Source organism: Ursus arctos, unplaced genomic scaffold (genome assembly GCF_023065955.2).
Source record: "Ursus arctos isolate Adak ecotype North America unplaced genomic scaffold, UrsArc2.0 scaffold_14, whole genome shotgun sequence".
Classification (NCBI taxonomy): domain Eukaryota; kingdom Metazoa; phylum Chordata; class Mammalia; order Carnivora; family Ursidae; genus Ursus; species Ursus arctos.
Window position 1 is genome coordinate 37,023,414 of NW_026622808.1, and position 24,230 is coordinate 37,047,643.

Below are 24,230 nucleotides of genomic sequence, written 5' to 3' on the forward strand. Positions count from 1 at the left end.
TGAAACCAGAAAGGTGGAAGGATGAGGCTTGGGGCACACGGCCATCATTCCTTTCTCTCACTTGGTACCAGAAAAGGGATGGAATACTTAGAAGAATCTTTGTAGACTTGGACCCGAATTACTGTCTCAGGGAAGGTTGTATTGAATACATGGTGCTACCCTGAAAATGACATTCAGATTCTGGCAGGCAGAGGAAGGAGAAGAGTCCAAAAAGAAAAAAAAAAAAAAAATCAGTGCCTCTTGCAGAATTCCATATGTGAGTCGTGTGGCATTTTCTTTTTTAAAAAAATGAATTTCAGCACACAGAATGTTAGAGGGGTGTTTGTGTTTTATCTTTTTTTTTTTTTAAAGATCAGGCATCATATTAACTTACTCCTAGTGCTGTCACATATTCTCAGAAGGAGCACATTAAAAGGACAGGTTTAAAGACAGTATGCTGGTGTCCTCATGGTCTTGTCCCGTTGTTGAGAGCACTCCGGCAGCCTGCTCCCTGTCCCTGCTGACCTCCTTCCCCTTCCTCTCCTCTCCTTGGGGAGCGAAGCGGGCTCGCAGTCTGACAGCCTGTGGAGCTGATAAGGTGACTTCCATAAAGTACTGCTCCCAGTTGGAGGAGAATCTCTGCTTTTCTTTAATGGCTGAACATGTCATGGCTGGGACACCTTTGACCTAGGTGGACTGCGGGGCCCTTCTCCGGATGGATCCCGGAGACCCTCTCCTGGACGGCCAATACTGTCATCACCCTGCTGGTGACTTGTAATCATAGCTCACCTGGAATCAGATGCAGCCCAATGACCAGTCGTAGCAGAGGAAAAGGACAAATCGACTTTTTGCGAGTGAAGTCAGGGGCGGCCCAGAGAGACCTTGAACCCCAAATAGTAGACCTACTTCTGCTCCTGCCTTTCTTAGATTCCTGAAGAACATTATCCAGAAGTCAGATGATGAGCGTATTTTGCTATTTTTCGCTACCTGATGGGAATAATGATGTTCTTCCTAAAGTCCCTTTAATTTCAATTAGAGGTGAGTAGAGATTAAATTAAACTCATCCAACCTACTGCCTACCAGGCGGAGGAGCAGATAACCTCCAGGGCACCGGGAAGATGCCCAGACAACCGGGAGGGCCACCAACAGTGGGAAGGGATCGGGTCAGCTAATCCGTGGGAGGACGCCGAGTGGCCAATCAGCACGAGAAAACCGGTTTTTGAGCCAGCTGAAATGACTGGCACTCCGGCAGCAGCTAGGACATGGGAGCAACCCTGGCCTTCCTCAGACTGACGGTCTGTGTGCTGAAGCCGGGCCCCGGCATCCCCTGGGGCTGGCAGACGCGGGAGGGGTCGCAGTGAACCACCGTGAATGTACACTGCCCTCGTGGCTGGATGAGCCGTGTGGCTGACCTGCACAGGTGGATACCACTAAGGAACATTATGAGACTGTCCCCAGTAAGTAGATCAAAGCAGCAGGACTTAGCACAGTTGATGTTTGGTTGGTCTGTGACTTGGAGACATGGGATTTCTTATAATGTACGTGCTTATTAACTTGCATTTGTACTTGTCAGGTAGACTGCACGTTAGTAAAGAGGCATTTTCCTTCAGAAAAACAACTGGGGTATTTATAGGAGTTGTATCTTTAATCTTACAATGACAGTGAATTAAAAAAAAATCCCTTTATTCACACATCAGAAAATTCTTTGTTGGAGAGATTTCTTTTGCTATTTTGTTCACCTTGCCAGTGACTGCATCTTGAATTTCCTGGAATGAGAGCATGCCTGGGGTCTGTAAAGCTTTCTCTTGACCTCATGTCCTGTGATTGAGGACCCATGCATCCACTTCCAGTGGATTACGGCAGGGTGTGGATGGCCCTAGGCCTCTGTCACCTGTTCGGTGAAGTCTGGTTTACTCTCACGGCCCCCCTGCTGCTGATCTGGGAGTCCCTGGGAAGGCTTCTTGCTCCATATGATGTCATCCTGTCTTAGCTCTGAGTCTTAAAGCTCTTGAGCGTGCGTTAACGACCTCTAATTTATAGCTTATTGAAAACAGTCCTAAATGTTGCCTACAAGTTCCTACCAGCTCTAGCTCCTTCCTGTCTCTCCCCAGGCCTATGTTTCTTTTCCCTCTCTGTGCTCAGTGACCTTATTACAGTCATTTGTGTTGTTTCTTCCTCCCACAGGACCTTGGCACATGCTGTTTTTCTACCTACCACTCTCATGTCCTACTCTGTCTTTGCCTACTTAATCTCTGTGCCTTCCCTCAGTGTTCTTATGGTGTACTGTCAAACTACCATGAGTGTTTTCTTGGTGGCTCTTGTTACTCTTGCAGATATCTGTGTGCTCATTGATTGCAGTCCCTACATGAGATCTGCTCTTGAGTAATTGATCAAGTATAGTATGTGACATTTCATAGATTCTTGATCAGTATTTGGTGACTCATTGAATGCATATGAGCCAACAGCAGGCTAAGGATATTGAGATAAAATGTGTACCATGGGTAAAGGGAAGAAAAGTCTGTAATAAGAAAGATGTGGGGGTCTACACAGTCAGACTTGACTTCATGCAGTACAGATGAGGGTTAGATCAAATGGATGCCCTTGGAGGCCCCTTCCAGTCCTGAGGTAGTGGAATTTAAGTTCTTCCTTTGGTCCTGGCCAACCACAGAGCCCACCCTAGTTAAGCCTGCACATCCTGCCCCTTTCATAAAATTCATCTTCTAGCTCCATCTTTTATTTTCTCACCATGTTTCCTACTCCTGGAATAAATTCCCGACCTGTGTCTAGGAAGTACTTCCCCACCTTATTTCCTTGTCCTTTGCCCTCCATGAGATTCACAGCACACTTTATGCCCTTCATGAGCTTCTCCGGTGATTTTTGCTTCTCTGACTGCTCGGTCAGCCCCTTTTGTCTTTTTCTTCTCTGTCTCCTTCCCTCTGTTACCCAAGGAAAACACAGAGGCTGTAGAGTGTGCATGGTTAAGAACAGGAATAATACTGGGCTCCTTGGAAAGATGGCCAATTCTAGGTCAGGGCAGGAAATGAACAAGATGAGCCTAAATATATCAACTTCTGTAGAAGGACTTCGTTGCAACCCTAAAGAGAAGAGGCTCCCACTGGCCAAAGATGGGGTAAATTGAGCATCTCTCCCTAAAAAATTACCAACAGATTGAAATGCATGATGTATGTTACAGTCCATGCTGATGACAAAAATATGAGGCAGCAAAAGCACAAGTTCATAATGATACTCATAAAAGAGGGAGGGAACCCCTTATTGGTCACCTTTGGACCAATCTTTATTTTGAAAACTAATAAATGAATGAAGAACAGCAAGCATTTATCCAAATTTCCTTCATGAATGATTCCTCAAATGACTCAATAGTGCAAGAAAGGAAGCTTCTCTTTCTAAAATTTCTAGGAATTTTTAATCTAATAAATGATGAGTGTTGATAGAATTAAAATATGACCCCTAATGAATTAATGAATCTAGCGTTGAGCATCAATGGCTGTCAACATCACAAGAAGACTACCAGACATTTGTCTGAGGGAAAACAACAGCATAAATGAAGTAAATCTATCCATCCACCCATAAGTAGTCAGCCCCGAATCTGATCAAGCCCTAAATCTAACCATCAATTTACTAATGTGTAGGGGACAGAGGAACATGTTAAATGACACCTCAGGATGGCAATCAGTAAATTTTGGATTCTGAGATACTCTTCATGACAAACAACTTGGTTTCTTCAATGAAAAGTTGTGAGAAAAAATATTGAAGGGGAAACTCTAGAATGAGAGATTTGAGACTCATCAACAAAGCACGATGTGGGGACTTTATTTGAATCCTGATTCAAACTGTGACTGTGACTGACATAATATAGAATGACTATTATGCTTTTGGTTTTAAAAGTCTTTTTCTTTCACAGATGCATATTGACATGTTCACAGATGAAATAATGTGATGTCTGGGATATCCAAAATAATCTGTATGAAAGTGTGTTTGTTATCTATTTTTGTAGAGCACATTACCCCAAAATACAACAGCTTAAGACAAGAAATGTTTATTACTTCACATAGTTTCTGAGGGGTCAGGAACCTTGGAGTGGCTTAGCTGGATGGTTCTGAGTCAGGGTCTCTCATAAGGTTGCATGCAGGATGTATGCTGGCTGAGGGCTGCAATCATCTGAAGACTTGACTAGGATGGAAGATCTACTTGTAAGCTCCTTTATGTGCCTGTTGGGAAGAGATCTCAGTTCCTTTATAGCTGTTGGTTGGACGCTTCAGTGTCTTGCCATGTGGGCAACTCCATAGGGCTGTTCCCATCAAAGTGTTTGGCCTCCCTAGAGTAAATTATCTAATAGAGATTGGGAAAGCAACCATAATGGAAGCCACAGTGTCATTTACAACCTAACCTTGCAAGTGGCATATCATCACTGCTGTATTGTCTTAGTCATAGAGCCTAACTCTGGATCACAGAGCAGGAACCCTGGGCGGGCCCCACACAAGGGTGTGAGTATCAGGACGGGGCAGGTGGGGGGAATCATTGGAGGCCATCTTGGAGGCTGGCTCCCATAAGGGAGATGGAAGAGGGTGGTGGTGGGATATTGATAAAATAAGATTCACCATGAGTTGGTAACTGAAATTTTCTATAATAAAAAGGTTTTTTGGGGGGAGGAGTGACAATATATATTTTAGAGACAGGATGCTTGGATTTAAATTTCAGCCCTGCCATTTATTAGCTGTGAAATCTCGTCAAGTGATGTGAACCATCTGAATCTGTTTCTCCATTTATAAAATGAGGGTAATGAGAATGCTGTATCTTTTGGGCTTGTTGTAAGGCTTGAAGGACACAGGACTCGTGAGTGCCCAAGCCAAGGTTGGTGCATAGAAAGCACCCAATAAATACTAGTTATCAGCAGTGCTATCTTTTCTTTTGTCTCATTCTTTCCACCAGACCTCGAACCATTCACAGGACCACCTATTTTCTAGAAATCCTTCACTCTAACTTTTTAGAGGCATATTGTGATTTTTCTCTGGGAAAAGCTGCCATTTGTTTCTTATCTCCTCTCTACATGTGTTTGCCTGTCAGTGTGCTGCAGAGTAAAGCCCCTGCTCACTGTGGAAGTGTGTGTGTGTGTGTGTGTGTGTGTGTGTGTGTGTGTGTGTGTGTGTTTGGATACATTTTTGCTTCCCTGGCTGTGTCAGTGCATTGAGAATGTGGACTAAGCCAGTGAAGAGCTGTACCTCGCCCACAAGCTGCTTATACATCAGTTCTTCTCTGTCCTGAATCCCCGCCCTTCCTCCTCTCCATGAAGTCCCTCTGTCTATACCAAACCCATTCAGTAAAGTTTAGGTGGGACTTTCCCCAGCTCTTGCTACTGCAACCTCAGGTTCAAAAATGGGCACATGATCCAGTCAATGGTCCTGTTCTCCAGCTCCCCAATGGGCGCAGGCCCAGACACATTCCTAGGCTGGGCTAATCAGAGTGTTTCTGGGGACTTTTCTGATAGAAATGTTGTGGAAATTGGTCTGGTGTAGAGGTGCCAGATTTAGCAAAACAAACAAACAAATAGGGCACCCGCTTAACTTGGAATTTCAAATAAACATTGGATACATTTCCAGCATGTTTGCTTATCTGAAATTCCAAGTTGATTGGGCATTCTGATTTTATCTGGCAGCCTTAGCTCTGGCCACTGGGCAGGCTGAGCCAGGTGCACGTGGTATCAGTGATGAAGGCAGCTGTGCGGTCAAGAGCCTGCTGGCAGAATGAAGCCAAGTGATTCCAGGACAGAGACACACAGAGGGTGTCATTGAGCCCTTGCTCCCAGTTGTCCCCTAATAGGAGCCAATGACTTTCCTTTTGCTATAGATAGACTTGTAGGGGTTTTCTGTTTTTGTTTTTAGAATTTTGATCTGAGTAGTTGAATAGCCTCAAAATACAGTGTCATTGGTGCCCTGCTAGTAACACCTAACCTTTACCGACTGCTTGATATATATGCTGGACTATAGTAAGCACTTTGTCTGCATAATCTCATTAAATTCTCATTGTAACCTGGCATGGTATAAATGAAGAAATTATTGACCTAGTAACTTTCCCTGACGTTGTTATACTGGTATTACTATACACATGTGCATTGGGGCACTGTGATGTGTGTACAAAGATGTTCACCATAGTAATGTCTGAAACAGTAAGACACTGAAAAACTTAACTTTCATCAGTAGGGGACTGGTCAAATGTTGATACATCCCCCACCCCCCCAAAAAATCACAATGCCATGCAGGGTATTTGTTTATTTACAGACGTGAATGAGAATGGATTCTTCCATTCAGACAATTAAATTTGATATCCATATGTAATCCATTTGGCAAATACAGAGATCATTGAAACAAATATGTTTTAATTGAGTACAAGTTTTATAAAACTACGCAAATCTGCCAAGTGATTATGCAGAAAAAGTTCTCATTTAGTGGTCTCCTGGGGCCCCACGTCCTTGCCAGGCTGTCCCAGAAATGAGTGTTGCTGTCACTGAGTGGACAAGCAGGGGGTGGGTCAGGGCACATCCGTCACCATCCCCCCCCCCCGCCCCCCGGACCATGACTCCAGATGTGTGTTCTCAGCATCCACCACCTTCCCCTCTGGGCTGTAGCTTCGCATCTGTCCTGAGCCTGACCGTGAGGGGATGGCTTGATGAAGAAGAGCCGTCTGCATCCCCAGGGCTGCCGCTGCATTCCGTTCTCCCTGGATGCTGACTCGATATACAGATCTCTTCAGAGTCAAAGCTTCCACGGAGCTTGGCACGGTGCTCGGAATGAACAAAAACTGTGACTTCTGTCTGCTCTTGCACACTGAAACTCATGAAAGCATTCTTCCTCCAAGAAGCAGACTTGAGTCACATCAAGGTTTTCATAAAGTTTATAGAGGATGAACTTGGGCCTTCAGAAATGTGCGAAAGATGCGAAGGGTGAGACCTACTGTTGATACACACTCCGTCACACGGAGCTGAGACATAGAGCAGGCATTTCTGTCCCGTGGCATTTGGGCTGTGGCTTTGCTCAGTCTCTCCGAGGGGCCTGGAGTAGGTTCCCTGTGATGCCTGACAGAGAGGACAATGAACTCATAGGATCTAGCCGCGAGTCGTCTGGGACACAGCCTTGCCCGCTGTGGACGGCTTCGGTCAGGCACCTGTCCCACTGGAGGTGTTTTCCGATCGTAGAGAATCGCCAGCTCTGGGCTCATCATCGCCATCTCACCCGGCATAAGTAGTCCCTTTGCCGTCAAAATGATGTCATCACTAATGGGACTACCTGGTAGGAAACAGTGTTTGTTGTTCACGTCCAGGAGAGCCATCTGGGCCCCAGTTTGGCGTTAGCATGAAACAGCTGCCACCTTCAGACACTTCAATTTGTTATAGACGACATGAAGGAGAAACCGGGCCTGGCCCGGACAAGGTTCTCTCGGTGTCTGTACTTTCTCCTCCAAATTGCAAACATCTGGGCCTGCTCTTTAATACCACCAGCCTCTGGGGCCATTCCGTTTTCATGTTTGACAAACACCATGTCACTGTCTACTTTCCCCGCTGCAATCAAATGACAGTCTGATGCACCGGAGTCTGGGCTTTGGGGTAGCAGTGCCACGAGGTGTGCGCCTTTCCTGTAAACTGTATTGACTGGGCACTGCCCTAGGTCACTGGTGCGTGTGTGTGTGTGTGTGTGTACACCCCCAAAAGATGCAGTCACCTTCAGCCAGGGGATTTCTCAGACTGAACCGGAGCCTGGAAGGATCATCCCAGGGTTGGGGTTGAAGAGGTGTGGTCAGGAGGAATTATATCCATATGTATGGTAAATCATCGCGTGGCCTAGCATCTATCCTAGTTGGGTCAGAAGACAGGTGCGGACGCCGTCTGGGTCTTGGCCAATGGACTCCTGCACTTTGTGCTTGCAGCTCAGCAGCAAAGGGGGCCACCGGGATTTCAGTGAGGAGTCTGACGTCAGAATGAGACGGACACCGCTTGTCTGTTTGGGCTGACGTAACTGACACGAGCCATGTCCCTATGGGAGAAGGCGAGTGGAAATGTGTCTATTACTAATAGAGCTGACAGTGGGGAGAACCTGTATGGGGTACCCTCACTTGGAGCTTCTGAATTTTAGTTTGTCGATAGACATGTCCCTTAAGCCACCTGACAGCACAGTGCTAAGTATCTATAAAGTCAAGCACGTCTGATGAAGGCCAGCACTGTGGCTATTCCCCAGGATTCTGGGCTCCCAGCCATGGTGAGGGCTAGGTGTGAACGGGCAGCGAGGAACACCGGGCACACACACACTTGCCATACCTGCTCTGCTCACATGCATGATTTGTTCCAGGGGATTTCATTTGCTAGTCACAAATTCAAAAATAAAATTATCACAAATTTCAAGACAGGGTCAGCAAAGCATTAAGCCAAGCACAGGGCTCTTCTGAGCACCGGGCCCTGGGTGACTGCACAGGTCACACGCCCATGAAGCCAGCCGTGAAGGGGGTTGCAGCTTTGCACATGACCCCCAGACTCTGTACACCCCCGCAGGCTGGGCTGTGTCAGGGATGTGCTGTGTCTGAGTGTTGGGAAGGGCTGTGTGGCACAGGGGTTCAGGTATGGGGCTCTCAGCATTTGGAGACGCCCTTTCCTCGTACTTGCTCTGCCACCTGGGCAGACATTCCACCTTTTGGAGACTCCGTTTGCCGATACGTCTAACAGGGACCTGATGATACCTTTTAAGGGTATTAGGAGGACCAAGCGAGGTGATGCATGAAAGGCACACAGTGCCCGGCATACAGTTGTCCTTTAGCCAGTGTTTGCCGCCTCTGGAGGACTTGGGTGAGAATTTCTGAAAGCCTTCCCGTGGCCGAGATGCTGCCATGACCCTCCTCCACACCTCCTGGGGGTGAAATTGAGGTCTGCTGAATGCCGGTGACCTGGTTGGGGATCATCGATTGGGGGCTGTTAGCCTCGCCCACTAAAGCCTCCTAGCCAGGACCACCAGCTCTGTGGAAGGGGGATGGTTTTGTCTCCCGATGTCCACTTTTGCCTTTAGTCTCCCGCTTTTAATTGGGAGGGCTCAAGCATTCGTTATAATTATGTAGACAGGAAAAAACATGATTGCCATTATCACAGAGAGCGCTATCAGTGTGGATTCAACGAAATCGAATGCTGCTGGAGGGAGAGGGTTATTTCCCCAGGACCCTCTGCCGGCCTGGGCGTCGTGACTGTTCGGCGGAGATAAGCGGCCGCGCTGTGCTTGCTGGCGCTCCCGGTTATCTCCCCGGGCAGTAAGCTGCACGGATGGCTTTGGAAGCGAGGTCTTTCCCGGGCAGCAGCATAGGCTGCCTGTGTGCGTGAAGCGAAGATAAAAAGCCACCCTCCCCCTCCTTTACTGAAGTTTAATAATAAAATGGAACTGTCCCCATTTCCAATACATTTGTTTATTTTAATTGAGAAAAAATAATGGAAACTGGCCACCTTCTGGCACCCAGTTGTGGCACGTCTGCCCGCCTCGGGCTATCTCGAACCTTCTGTTCTCCAGAGCTGGCTCTGGAAGGCACTCGGGTCTTGGTGTCGGTGAAATCAACCACGTGTCTTTCTCCATGTCATAAAATCTGGCCCTCACAGGGCAAAAGAAGTCATTTTCCAAGGCCTGTCTTAGATTGTAAAGCTACGAACCAGGACGTCGGCATAGAAGGTATTTGAGGTAGAAAGGTTTAGTAGGATTTTTTTTTCATATATTTATTTTGTGAATACGAAATTGAAATAGTTTCCCATTTTTCTGTCATCATTGTTCTTTGAGATGACTTCTTTCCTGTCTTCTCAGCGAGAGGTCAGCCCAATACACCTTGTGTCAAGAGAGAGCTGACGGGCCAGATGAAGGCAGTGGCTCGCTCAGGTGTTGAGAGAGGGTGGGGTGCAGTGCGGGAGTTGGAGTTCGGGCTGCCTGGTACTGCCTGCTGCTCAGAGTCACTGATGCGCCCCCACTCTCCCACCACTGGGCAGCAGCGTTCCCATCCCCATCTCACAGGGAGCAAAACTGAGGCCTGAGAGCCGAAGCTACTTGCCTCAGCGTCTTATAGCTGATAGATAGCATAACCAGTACTAGGACCCAGTCTCTTGAATTTTAGTTCAGCTTTTTTTTCTTCCAGAGTCCATGGAGTCTAAATAGCAGACACTTACATACAACAATTATAATGTGATTGCATTAAATATGACACATTTTGAATCTTAGAGCAACCACAACAGAGAGTAGAGAAGAAGAAATCTGCATCGATGAAGAGGCTGCTGAGCAGTGGGCCAGGCCCCTTCCTTCTCTTCCTGACACTACACTTGGAGTGCACGCGGTTAGGATCCCTCCTTAGCAAATGACTCTGTGTCACGAGCAGCGGGCATTAAATCCATGCGCACCAGGGGAGTGCTGTGAAGTACCTTCCTCTGTCTGGCACGAGCACTCACAGAACGAGTATAAACCACTCAATGTGACATGGTGATTAGAAAGGGGAGGAGGGGATGGAGGAGATGTAGGGGGCCGCTGTAATCCAGGGGCGGGGCTTTGGAGGTGTTGCCCTGGCTTTGGAAGGCATTGTCCTTATGATGGTTGTGGTCATCAAGGTCCTTTCCTTTCAATTAAGTGGCCCAAATCCAGCTAGATCTGGTCAGGCAAAGGAGCAAATTGACTGGCTCACTTCTCTGAAAAAGCTAGGTGTGCCTGGTTCTAGGAGCACAAGCCATGTTGTCATGGTTCTGTCTTGGCCCCTCCATTATGTGCTCTGTTCTCCTTCGCTGTTACCTTTATTCAGGTGAGCCCTTCCTGCCCAGTGGCTCAATGGCTGTTGGCAGCCCTACGCTTCTTCCCTACCTCTCAGTAAACTCAGTACAGAGAGAGAGAGTTTTCTTCTCCACATTGCAGTAGAGGCCTGGGATTGGGTCATATGCCCATGCCTGATGGTGCCTAGTAGAATCTGGGATGGAATTCACAAATTGGTCAGCCTGATAAGTGGGCTCACCCCCTTGATCTGGGAAGGAGGAAGAGCGATGTTAGCCTCACCCAAACCATATGAATTATGAGGCGCTGGAGGAGAAGGAAAATCAGAAGAAGGGGAATGGGTGTTGAATAGGCAAAAATCACACACATATCCACTGGGTACAAGCCTTAGAGTTTCCTCCAACTCATCCTTGGTCAGTGGCTTGGTGAGGAGAAAGGACCCGTCTAGCCCGAGTGTCTCCAGGTAAGTTCTGTCCAATAGAACTTAATGCGATGCTGGAGATGTTCTTTGATCTTCACTGTCTGATTCAACAGCCGCTAGCCACAGGGCGCTACTGAGCACCTGAAATGTGGCTGGGGCTGTTTGTTCCAGCTCTTTGAAAAATGTCATTGGTATTTTGATCGGGATGGCATTGAAAGTGTAGATTGCTCTGGGTAGCGTAGACATTTTAACTATGTTTATTCTTCCGATCCATGAGCATGGACTATTTTTCCATCTTTTATACAATGGAATATTACTCAGCTATCAGAAAGAACAATTACCCAACATTTGCGGCAACATGGACGGGACTGGAGGAGATAATGCTAAGTGAAATAAGTCAAGCAGAGAAAGACAATTATCATATGGTTTCTCTCATCTATGGAACATAAGAAATAGCAGGGAGATCGGTAGGAGAAGGAAGGGAAGAATGAAGAGGGGGTAAACAGAAGGGGGAATGAACCACGAGAGACTATGGACTCTGGGAAACAGACTGAGGGCTTCAGACGGGAGGGGGGTGGGGGACTGGGATAGGCTGGTGATGGGTAGTAAGGAGCGCACGTATTGCATGGTGCACTGGGTGTTATATGCAAGTAATGAATCATGGAACTTTACATCAAAAACCAGGGATGTACTGTATGGTGACTAACATAATAAAGAATTATTATTAAAAAAAGAAATGTGGCTGGGGGACGAAGCAACTGAGTTTTTAATTTTATGTAATATTAATTAAATTTGATGGCGCTGACTACATACAACTCATGGCTGCCGTAGTGGGCAGAGCAGCTCTTGGAGACACATCACGAGCTGGTTCCCTGGAAGGCAAGGCCCTGGTTTTGTGTAAGACGGGAGGTGGGCCAAAGGTTAAACGTAGCCTGGAAGACGAGGGTGATGAAGCAGATTTGGTCCAGGTATGGCGTAGGAGAAAACGGACCCTGGACATGAGGGAGAGGAGAGGGAATGCAACAGAGAGAATGCCCTTCATCTGGGGACATATTTTTCCCATGTCATATAGGGACCAGATTTGTCTGAGGAAGAAATAAAATCAGAACCGACCTGGTTGTAAAATCGAGTCGAGGGGAACTCCGTGGCATGTGATCGCATTTTCCTCTAACTGTCCGACAATAAAAGCAACCATTGCCTGAAGCAGTCTTTCTGCACATGACACATGGATTAAGAGAAAATGCAGCCACACATGGATTAAAAGACAAATTAAATGGAGTTGCTATGTTATTAAAAAAGACAATACTGTGTAAACTCGTGTGGCGGAGCCCAATTAAATGCAGTTGACAGAAATGACATCAGACGAATAGAACGAACTTGTCAGGGCAGGGTCTGGCCACAGCAATGTAAACCTGGGACCCGTAAAAGGGCAGCCCGTCTGCAGGCTGCATGATGGGCATGTCACAATGTCCTGGAGGGTGTGTGGGGACCGCCCTGAGGTGCCTGCGAAGCCTAAGTCCTTCCTGATGGTCGTTACTCACCGACGAGTCAGGTCTCCAAGGGCTGCGATTCTTGGAGAAGGCAGACTGATCTGTTTTGATCCCCTCCTGCCCACCTGCAACCAGGACACCTGGGCGTCCTTGGATTTAGTTAACTGTCTGGATTTGTTCACCGAGTGCTCGTGAAGGACATGTCATGTGCTCAACATCCTGCTGGGCCTTGGACAGCCAGCAGGAAGAACAGAGAAGCGCAAGGCTTGGTTCCCGGCTGTGTGGTTTGCCTGGGTCCCTGGCCCTCAGCATTTCTCTACCCCTTTACACAAGCCTGTGGACTCAGATAGTCACCCGTAGACTCTGCTGTAGCCCAGGTGTAGAGATTAAGAGCTCCTGGCCAGTGCCTGGCATTCAAAGCACTAAAAAACAAACAAACACACAAAGTAGCAGGTGTATAGCAGAAAGAAGGAGGCATTAGAATGGGTGAAGCAGACCTGGGGAGGAACGAGGGCCAGGCAGCTAGGAGGTGTGTGAATTGGGGTGCAGTGCTGAGCCTCGCTCTTCCCATCTGCAAAATGGGTTGATGGAACCTTACAGGGCTGTTGTGAGGACACAATTGCATGGTATTTGCTAAGGACCTAACATGAAGTAGGTTTCCGTAACCATGGCTGCTCTGGTGAGCGTGAGGGCATGATTGCTGTGAGGACGGGATGGACCCAGGAAGGGGTCTTGTGGGTTACATGAATATTCCCAGGGTGAGCAGTCAACTTCAAATCCAGTCTTGATTCACGTTAGGTCTGGTTGTCATTAAAGCTGAATCACTGTGAGGAGCCCACCAAAACTTTCCAGTCCAGTTTGCCAGCAAACCTGCAGCCCACGCCCTTGACCAGTGGCCCTTGCTGCTTCCTGAGGGGCCTGGGGAGAATAGCATCTTAGAACCATTGGCCGTGTCCTAGGATCTCTCTCTCCACTGTATTCTTATTCCACCGTCAGTGTTGGGGTTCTAAGGCAGACACATCATGAGTAGGTGTCACCATGCTGATGGAATGTTTGCGGTGTTGATGGGCCCCAGGTCATGGAAGAGAAAAAAAGCCATTCCTCAGCCAGGAAATCACCAGCCAACATTTTCCATGAGCACACCCTTCCTGCCCCTCTCCCTTCTCGTGACTCCTCCATCCAGTTTCTCCAGCAGACAAGGGTGTGGATGCCTTTGAGGAGAGAGTAATTCATTTCAGTAGAAAAGAAGTGGTTTTGGAATAGGGCAGTTGGAAAATAATGCCAAGCAGCTGTGCCACTGTGGACATGAGCTTTGGGTCAGTGAGCATCCCACCCGCTCATGTGTCCCTGGGCAGATGCCTGGACCCACCACCCTTGCCTCTTTGTTCAGAAGCAGAAACGTAACGGCTCCACAGTTACGTCCCTTCGCTGCCTTTACTCTCCAGCTGATGCTGGGCTTCTGTGAAACCAGCATAGCCAGATGGGCCTTGGGTAGCCAGATGGGCCTTGGGTAGCCAGATGGGCCTTGGGGATGTTTCTGAAGAGGTTTGTTCCCATTTTGCATATTCCTTGAAGCTCTTCTGATTTCTAGCCTGTGTCCCCCTTGCCGTAATCACAATTCTTACCTTGTGATCCAGTCTTTATCCTTGCTCTTTGGAGATGCTTTGGGCATCTTTTGTGTATCAGATGTGTGGTCATCAAGGGGGACAGAGCAGGCCACCAGACATGCCTGGTCTCCAGAATGTCACAGTCTTGGGTGGGGGCAGAATCTAACTAGCAGTTCTATACCTAGAGTGCCAAGTGCAAGATGGGTCTGAGGATAGGATGCAGCATGGGGTCCTAAGGAAGCTTTCTGAGGCGGTCTCAGAGATGGGGGTCTGGGACGTTTCCCTAGGCCAAAAGACGGTGATGTCCAAACTGAGGTCCCAAAAGTAGGTGGGAGGAAAATGTGGCAGGAGAGCCAGGAAATGGATGGAGAGTAGGTTCCTGGGGGAGGAGAGCATGTGCAGAGTCCTAAGAGTGATCGGCAGTGGGAAACTTGAGGGGAGAAGGGGATAGAGTGGGTCATGGGAGATGAAACTGGAAAGGAAAGTAAGAACTTCAGATAAATTAAGTACTTTCCACCATAATTCAATGAATTTTCCCCCTAGAATGTAATCAAGGCTGAAAATGCATATGGAAGGTAAATTTTATTTTGAATAGTTCTCATGTGTTGAATTCTGAAGGATGAACACATTGTGACCATTTTGGTCCGAGACTCTGGTCTTAGTGCGCACCTGTTCATTTGAGGTTGGCGTTTCATGTAACGGTTCGGATGCTAATGAATTCTCTACTTTGTTGTTCCAGCACTTCAGGGAGCATCTGGACAAACTTTTTGCCAAAGGAATTGGAATGCTGGATATAGCTCTGAATGAGGCCTTCAACATTCTCAGTGACGTAAGCCCCTCTTTAAATTCCCTTTCTTATGTCCAAGAGAAGAGATGAAATTTTATTTTTTTATTTTTAAATTTTTTATTTATTATTTTTTTTAGTTGTGGACCAGCATTTCTGTCAGTTCTGGCTGTCATTGAATCGTATCTATAGACCCCAGATGGGAGGGTGAGGCTAGCCCTTTGAGTCGTCTGGGGAACCAGGTCTAGCCAGTGAGGCCAAACCAATCCCCGCTGGACGGAGCCCATCACGCCCTCTGATCGGGGCTCTTGCCTGCCATGCTTGTGGGCTCTGGACCCACCCACCCTTGAACACCTTCCAATGCAGATCTCATCTCAGAAACTTTCAATTTCTTCATAGTGTAGACTCATTTCTCATTGTGTTTCACACTGAACCCCTGCCCGTGGCGATGTTCAGCAGAAGGGCTTTCTCTGTGCGGTAGGCTTAGGGAGTGCCCTACCCGTCCTTCTCTCTCTTCCAGCCCCTTGCAGGTTCACAGTACACAGTAGCACAATCGAGTTTCCAGGAAGCACCACAGGAAGGAATGCTGCTCAACCACCTGTTCCTTACACTTCTTGGAACAAGAATCCGCTTTTCAAGCAGCACCTGTTAACATTCCATGAAAACCTTTGGGGGGGTTCCGGGCTGGTGATTCTGCCCTTTGGATCCAAATGTGTTAAACTAGAAGAAAAGTGCATGTGACTTTTGTGTTCTGAAAGAGCAGTAGGAAAGTAATGACTATCTTTATTAATGCAGGTCCTCTATCATTTACGTAACTGGTATAGGCTGGGTGCTTTTAATGCCAGACACTGGGAACACATCAGAGAACAGACTAGACAAAGTGTTTGCTTTAATGGACCTCATGTTCCAGTGCAAAGGTTGGGAAATTATGGCCCATGAGCCGAATCCCGCCTGCATCCTGTATTTGTAAAGCTTGTGTTACTGGAGTGCCTTCATGCCCACCTGATCACGTACCCTCTGTGGCTGCTCTTCCGTTACAAGGGCAGAGTTGATTAGTTCCAATAGAGACCGACCATATGGTCTGTAAAACCTAAAACAGTTACCGTGTGGCCCTTTACAGAAGAAGTTTGCTGACCCCAGATCTAATGGGAAAAGGCAGATGAAGTGCGTAGTCCTATGGAGAACAACAGCCCCATTGTTCCAGCTTGATAAGGACTTGCTTCTTCATACAGCACGGTCTGGAGAGATCTCTCTCATAGGTGCCCCTGGTTGGAGTAGAGACCTTAAGGAAGTGAGGGAACAGGGAAACTGAAGAAGTTTCCAGCTAGAAGAACCAGTACAAAGGCCCTGAGGCCGAGCTGTTTGGCATATTTACCATATAGTGAGGAAAGCAGTGTGAGGAGCAGAGTGGGGGAGAGAGGGCTAGGGAATGAGATCAGGGAGGGAGCAGAGGCTGGACCACATGACTCCTGTGGGGACTTAGGTTCTTGCTCTGTGTGGGATGGAAGGTCACTGGAGTCTGAGCAGAGAATGACATGACCGACTTGAGTTTTAGCAGGAATTCTCTGGCTGCTGTACTGAGAAGCAAAGACAATAGCAGGGAGGCCATGACATTATCTGGGTGACACGTACTGGTGGCTTGGATGGGAGAGGTTAGGTTAGGATGTTAAGAAGCAAAAAAATAGAAATCACTCTAGGTGTGTCAAACAGCAGGGGTTTACGTCAGGGTTTTGGCTGCATAAGGGGTGGAAGAGCTCAGAAACCAAACAGAGAATGAAACAGTCCTGGGGTTAGCACCAGCAGGAGGCAGCTCCTCTCTAGGGTAGGAGGGACAACAGGAGGGAGGGACACCATAGGAGCCTCCTGTCTGTGGCCATCTGGATGGGAATCGAACCATGGAGGGCTGCCCAATGAGGGCTGAGGTCATGATGGGGTGGGGGAGGGGAGGCCTGCCCTGTGGGAGCTGGTACCAGCCATTGCCAGAAAGCGCCCATGACCCCAGATCAGAAAAAGGGAGACATCACTGAGAAAAGCCTTGGCTTCTCCCTTGCATCCTGTAGTAGTCTCCTTTGGATGAACCCGGTCCAAACTCCTGGGGAGCCTAGAAACTGTGGAACGCAGGGAAAGGCGTGGGGTGGTACTGAGCGCAAACAGGCGCTAAACGGAGCGACAGCTCTGTTGAGGTGTTGCAGCAGCTGGGAGAGCTGCTAGCGGCTCAGTCTTGAGGCAGCTGTGTGGGGCCCAGGCTGTTAGTTTGCAGGAGAGCACCCACCCACCCACCCACACCGTCACAAGGCTCGTCCTGGGGGTCAATTGTGCCCAACTCCAAAACTCAAGCTTTTCATACTCAGCGACGCTGCCCTCTCAAGCCGACGGTGGGCCCTAATTCTGGACTCCCTTTTACCAAAAATACCTATTGGCACACAGAAGGCCATTTAGGTTTTGGTCCTGAGCCAGCGTCAAGACGGTAGGGGAGGGAGAAATCAGGAGGTAAGGTGCCACATCAGCACCTTGAATTGAACGCAGATTAAACCCACGGCTATTCCTTCCTGTTTTGCCGCCCGGGGCTGTTGGCTACAGAGAATTCACATTTAGGTGAGGCTCAGTGTTTGGGGCAGCCCATCCCTGTTAATAGCTCATGAATAATTTGTGAACATAGCTGACCAGAGCAAAAGGCCAAGCTGCACCTTGAAATTCTGAGTTGAGCCCTGGAGAGGGCTTGGAACCTTCTCAGGGCTTGGAGATGCCAAGCTCTGTATCTTCAGCAGGCTCTTTCTAGAGGGTCATATTGGATGGACTTCCACAAGGATAAAATTGGTTCTCTTTTTTATCTCAAAAGCCTCGTGTCTACAGCAGGGGGAGGCTACTCTGAGCTGGTGAGTCCCTTATTTGGAAAGGGCCCTGCAGCGAATTTCTGTTCCCTGGCTCTTTGGCAGAAGTGGTGAAGGAGTGAGAGTTGGGGGATGCTTGTCATGTGAAGTCTGTGGTCTTTAGAGTCAGGCACGTTGGGCTGAGAAGCCTGACTTGGTCAGAGCGTGCCGTGTGAGCTTGGGAAAACTCTGCTTATCCTCACCTTTATTTTCCTGATCTGTAAAATGGGGATAGGCATAGACCTAGCAGTGGCCACGTCATTGGGGAAGCCCAGTGCAAAATGAAAATGTACGTCTCTTGTTCAGAAGTCATTAAGAATCTTAGAAGAAAGGCAGCAGAGTGTTAAGCGGAGCGAGGGGAACCTGGCCTGGTAGACCTGGGTTGAGGATTCAGCAGCACGGCTGGGGTGGGCGGGAAGTGCCATCTCTGCCACCACAGGGACACTAGGCAGCCTCAACTCTGGCCAGGTTGCCTGTGGCTTCTAGAAGCAGCTCGAGCTCTTGATGCTTTGGTCTTACTTCCTGTCCCAGTCCTCAGGAATGTCTGCTTTCCTTCATTGTCCTCTCTCTCCTTTTCCTTGCCCTGTGACATTCTCTGTCCCCGTCCTGTCCACTTACCAGTTTTGTTGCCAGAGCCTTCCAGGCCAGAGTTTCCCACTGCACGCCCAGCTGACGCTGGTCTGCCGAGATACTCCAGTATAGGTGCTGTCGAGGTGGCAAGATACCATCCTCCTGTCCCTGAGACTCACAGCGCACCTGTGCGTATTCAAGGCCTCCGAAGTCCTGCAGGGAACAGACCTTGTCAAAATGTATTTATGCTAGTACTCAAACTTATTGACTCAGGAACTCTTTATCTCCTATCAGAACCTCCGGGTTAGAATCTTGTAGAAGTCACAGCTCACCAAGCACACCTTCAGGCATAATATGTTTGTAGTGCCTACAGCGTATATTAACCTCCCGGCACCTCTCAGATCCAGAGAAATCACCAACGCGTGGTAGATTTCCTTCCTCAAATTCTGGTGACAGAGGTATTTTTGAACCAGGGAAACCTTCCACACACCCCTCTGCTCTGCCTTCACCTGTAAAGTCCCTCTGGGGTCTGGCCTGGCAGAAGACCCAATGGGTCCAGTTTAATTCCAGAGAGCAAGAAATGGAAGGAACACAAATGTTACAAAATATCATCGTTTGAGATTGGTTGATGGGCGGGACCATATTTTGAGTGCACATTTATCTCATCGAGAGAAACATTTCCATCCCTCTCTTGCCACTGGGCTTTTAAATAGCCAAACATTTTGAAAAGCACAGAGATGGTTAATCTCCCATGAAAATGAAGCTTTAGCTATTTTCCACTTCATCAATATGACCTCTAAGTGATATAATTCCCTTCTGTGTATTACGACTGCCCTTGCAAGCCAATATGAATAAATCGTTATTTCTCGATCACACAAATACACATTCTCCCCATGTGTGTGTGGCTGTCTCTTTCTCTCTCTCTGTCTCTCTCTCTCTCGCACACACGTACACACACAATTGAAAGTGTGATTGTGGCCGGGGCTCAGAACGGTTCAGAGGTTACTGTAACTAAGTGAAGTAAATTTTGTTTTGCAACTACCTGCCTTTCAGTGTTAGTATTTGCTCAGATGACTTAAAGGCTCGCAGTTGTTGTACAAACGGCTTTGAAAGGAGCATCCGAATAAACTTCTAAGCCCCTTGCAGCTATTGATCTCCGCTGCATTCATTAGTTTCTGTAAGAGCACAGAGCTAGTTTGCTGCAGTAGTTAGCATCGAACCTGTCATGTGACAACCGCAATTATCTTTTTTGGCGGTGAATATGATCTTTGCAGTGATTACCTTTTAAAAATTTTTCTTAGCCAATTAAATAAAATTCGGTGACATTTCAAAGACTGTTAATCACAACCAAATGCTCTAAATGTCAGGATGCATTGAAATTTTCGCTGCTAACTGATGAATCACTGAGCTAATTGTAGTTCATCATCAGGCCCTTGTCATTGTTATTATTATGGAAAACACTTTCATCACTCCCGCTATTCAAAAAAAAAAAAGTTCTAGACAAATATGAAGAGAAGAGATATTACTCATCAAAGCATTTGAATTTAATTGCATTCTTCAAAATTCTCCAACTGCAGATTGCTGCAGAGAATACCAGGGACTCAGCCAGAGAGGAAAGTGATGTTTTTAAATAAACAGCTCAGGGCAGCCCCTTCTTCCAGTCTGCATTATTCAGATATCTTCATTTCCCTCTCTTCCTTGCCTTTCATTTGGGAGAATGTTGCCAGGATGCTTTTCCAACAAATTGCATGTCCCAAGGTGTCTTGATTTTCCCCCTGTCTTCGGCCTCTGTGAACTGAAACAGACATCACCTTTATTCAGTGGCCCACTGGTGGGTTTATTCAATGGTCTGAAGACCATGTTGAATGCAGACTCCCCCCAAACATTGCCAGAACAACCTGTTGATAGGACAGGACTACAGGGATGTTTCTTCTGACCGCAGCAAGAAAGAAAATGCACTATGACGATAGAGTCTTAGCAGTGTCTCAGAGTGGAAGGGACAAGGCCATTTACTGAGACTATGAAGGCTGGTTGAAGGTGGGTCTTTCATAGTGGAGGAGAAGGAAGAAGCTTGGTTAAGACTGGGTGAGAATCCTAACATTCTAGTTTAGGATTAGTAGATGTAGCAGAGGAAGGATTTTGAGGTCAGGGGTTTAGAGAGTCTTAGGTTATAAATTGTCCCATGATAGTTTCTATTGAAGAGTTGATGGGCCCTTCAGGATGTTCCTCGAATAAGCAATAAAGTTGTTTGCAATTTTTGTCTTCCTGGGCAAGAGTTTTCTGGAATAGTGTGTTAAATTGATCAAGACAGTAGAACTGTAGTTGTGTGTGATGGCTTTAGTTCTCAAGTATTTGTACATACCTGAGAATTTCTATGATATTACAGCAGGGGTCCCATCTGCTCATTAATTCAAGGACTACAGCCTCCAGTCTAGTCTGAGTTGCAGGAGTGGCTGCCGGGGCCAGGACTGTAGTGAGGCAAGTGCCTAATGCACAGAATTTGAGGAGCACTCACTCACTCTCAGTGGAGGAGCTGATGACTCCATGTGACCCTAGAACTCTGGAAAGGATGGAGGGAGGAAGAAGCAGGTGAAGAAAGTGAGCATTTATGGAGCCCTTCCATGCATCTCCATCAGCTCAAGGACCTTCATCTCATTATTGGGAGGCCATAGAGTGTACTGGATCTGGGAATAGATTCTGGAGCTGGACTGCCTGGGTTTAAATCCTGGCCATTCCAGGTGGGAGCTGTGTGACCTTGGACAAGTTAACTAATCTCTCCCTGCCTCAAATTCGCCACCTGTAAAACGCCGATAATGATAGTATGTACCTCAGAGGCTAGTCTAAAGTAAGTTAATACTTGTCTCCCAGCATATAATGAACGTTTAACCTGCCTTCTGACAATCATGTTAGCATGATATTCTCATTTTATACATGCGGAAGAGGACACTCTGAAATGAGAACTTATTGCAATTTGTGGTGCTAGGATGGGATGAAGTGCTTTTCACTATAGTATGGCAGTCCTTGCATGTTTTTAAGTGGCTTTGCTCAGCCCCAGTACAGCCCTGAGCAATTCCTTCCTTCCTTCCTTCCTTCCTTCCTTCCTTCCTTCCTTCCTTCCTTCCCTCCCTCCCTCCTCCTCCCCCCTCCCTTGTTCCTTCATTTCCTCCATCCCTCTATGCACCCATTCATCCAGTTAGTTATAGTCTTCTCTCTCGAGTTGCAACTTCAGAATTCTAAGTGCACAGAGACTAGGAATTAAATCTCAACTTGAAAGCTTTATTAGCTCTCTGCTTCAGCAGGAACCAGCAGTAAACCCAAGAACAGTCTCCATCCTTCCGCAGCGTCTTGGCCAACAGCTGGAACACGTGCCCACTCCATGCGTTTGCGTGTGCTCTTGGCCCTCTCTGGGACACCCCTCCCCCACATACTCACCTTCTGCAGGTGTCACTCATGGCTCACCTTCTCGGTGAGGTCTTCTCTGACTGTTTTTTCTAAAGTTGCCCCCCCCATTTCTTATCCCCCTGCTCTGCTTTCTTTTTTCTTTTTTCATCCCTTAGCACCACTGTTACCACACATACAATTAAATTGATTTATTTACTTGGTTTTTATATGTCTCCCCACATAGAATTATAAACTCCATGAGGGAAGGGATTTTTGCATGTTTCATCCCCAGCTCCGTGTGGCACTTAGTAAATAATTTTAGAATTAACGAATAAACTTCACCAATTACGATGGTGGGAGTTTTCGCTACTGAAAGTTAAAGACTTTTTGTATGTTTTCATGCCTCAGCACTGTCATGTTAATTGTAGGGATTTTTATTTTGATTATTTATTTTTTTAAGATTTTATTTATTTATTTGAAAAAAGAGAGAGTGAGAGAGAGAGCATGAGTGGGGGGTGGAACAGAGGGACAGGGAGAAGCAGACTCCCCACTGAGCAGGGAGCCCAACACAGGGCTCGATCCCAGGAACCGGAGCTGAAGGTAGAGTCACCCAGGTGCTCCAATTGTAGGGTTTTTAAAGGACATGGTGTTGCTTTGAATTGCAGCATTAATAGCATTCATTAAGGAAATTCTTCACCCCTGATTCAAAGGAAGGACACTGAGTTCTGGTGGCCAATCCACCCCAGTCTACCACTCACAAAGGCTGGGAACTTTTACAGTGCCACATGAAACTGAAAGTTGAAGAAAGTTTGGGTCTTGCACACCAGTGGGCACAATCTTGGAATTCCAGTCTGCCATACATAGTGAGGTATATAAACTATTATATAATGTTATATGCTAACAAATATATATTTGAAACAAACCCTACAAAAACAGTGCTTAGGCTTCTAGTCTGAATTGGTATGTTCCTGACTTTATTCTCCATGTGTCCAAAACCTCATTGATTGCATTATATAATGCATCAAACCAGACTCCTTTAGATTCTGAAAGAGACATTGCCAGCCGCTATTCTGCGGCTCATGTGTTCCTGAAGGGTGACTTTGCCAATGTCTTAGGGGCTTGTATTCTGAGACACTACCTGCTTGAAGGTAAGACAGGTTATTTGTCCTAGAATCTCACTTCCCACCTTGTGTGTGTTTTCAGAAATCCCCTCTGAGGTCAGTACTTAATTCCAATTTATCAAAGCAAATAGGGTGAATGCACGGGGAAAAGCATATTGTGTCGGTTCTGTCTTGTCGAACGAGCTCTTGTTTCGAGAGGCTTCCCAAGCCCTCCTGCCTCCAGAGTCTCATGGATGCACAGAACTCTCTGGTGTGGTTTTTAGTGTGAACTTATTTCTTCCCGCAGTTCAACCACACAGGACAAGGAAGCATCTGCATCCAGGCCATCATGCTAATCACCGATGGGGCGGTGGACACCTATGATACTATCTTCGCGAAGTACAATTGGCCAGAGCGCAAGGTAAGTTGCTGATGCCGGCCGGGCAGCGCAGTTGACGAAGAATCTGTGTTGTGCTGTCACCCCCAGGTTGTCCAGGGTTAGGTGCCCCGTCTGAACTTAATCTCATAACGACTTATGGTTTCTCAGTCTTGTGTCTTCTGGTTGACCAAACCAAATATGATGGCTTTTCTTGTTTTGAAAATGAAACTTTTTGGGAGGAAAGAAGAAACCTGTAAAGACATGGTCGATGTGTTCAGTGAAAAGATTAATTGTGTTCCTCGTCCATGTTGGGCAGCACTTCTGTTTTCCATGGAGCCAGAGCTGCGTGGTGAGTCCAGCATCTGTAGATGGTGAAGTCAGCCATGGTGGCCACACAGCCATCTCCTGGATGTTTCCGTGTTTCTATGGTTCCTCCTTCTCCAGCCTCATTACCATCCCGAAGCTTCTCTCCATCCCTGAGGGATGTTCCCCCACCCTTGCCAAAGCTTGCTCTCTATTCTAATTCCTTCTTTGCTTTCCAGGTTGACATTTATCTATTTGATGAACCATATGTTAGGATATCAATGATGAATATTAACATTTTTGGTGCCTCTGAGTGCCTAAACCCAGACGTTCTTCAGGCTGTTAGCTAGTCTGAATTCTCTGGGGAGAATTAAGTTATGGATACTTGTACTCTATCCCATACCTACAGAATCAAAATGTCTACCGATGTGGGGTAGTAATCCTTTTTCACAGGAAAAAGGTCAGTCAGAGTGGGTGCTATCCCAGGGGTAGCACAAAGGCTCTCTCCTGTCCCACGAGCCAGTAGCATTACTCTGAGTCTATAAGTACATGAGACAATTCAAAC

The 24,230-nt window shown here is 47.1% G+C and overlaps 1 protein-coding gene across 3 annotated transcripts in view; it reads left to right on the forward strand.

Annotated features, from left to right (window-relative positions):
* Positions 1-24,230, forward strand: part of CACNA2D3 (calcium voltage-gated channel auxiliary subunit alpha2delta 3) — an 833,176-nt gene that overhangs the window by 424,579 nt on the left and 384,367 nt on the right. For all 3 annotated transcript variants that reach the window (XR_007191727.2, XM_057311802.1, XM_057311801.1), the window contains exons 10-11: positions 15,018-15,107; positions 23,291-23,404. Coding sequence is in view for 2 of the 3 variants with exons in the window: in XM_057311802.1 (XP_057167785.1) it covers positions 15,018-15,107; positions 23,291-23,404 (204 nt within the window). In the remaining variant the exon portion in view is untranslated. The remainder of the gene's footprint in view (positions 1-15,017; positions 15,108-23,290; positions 23,405-24,230) is intronic.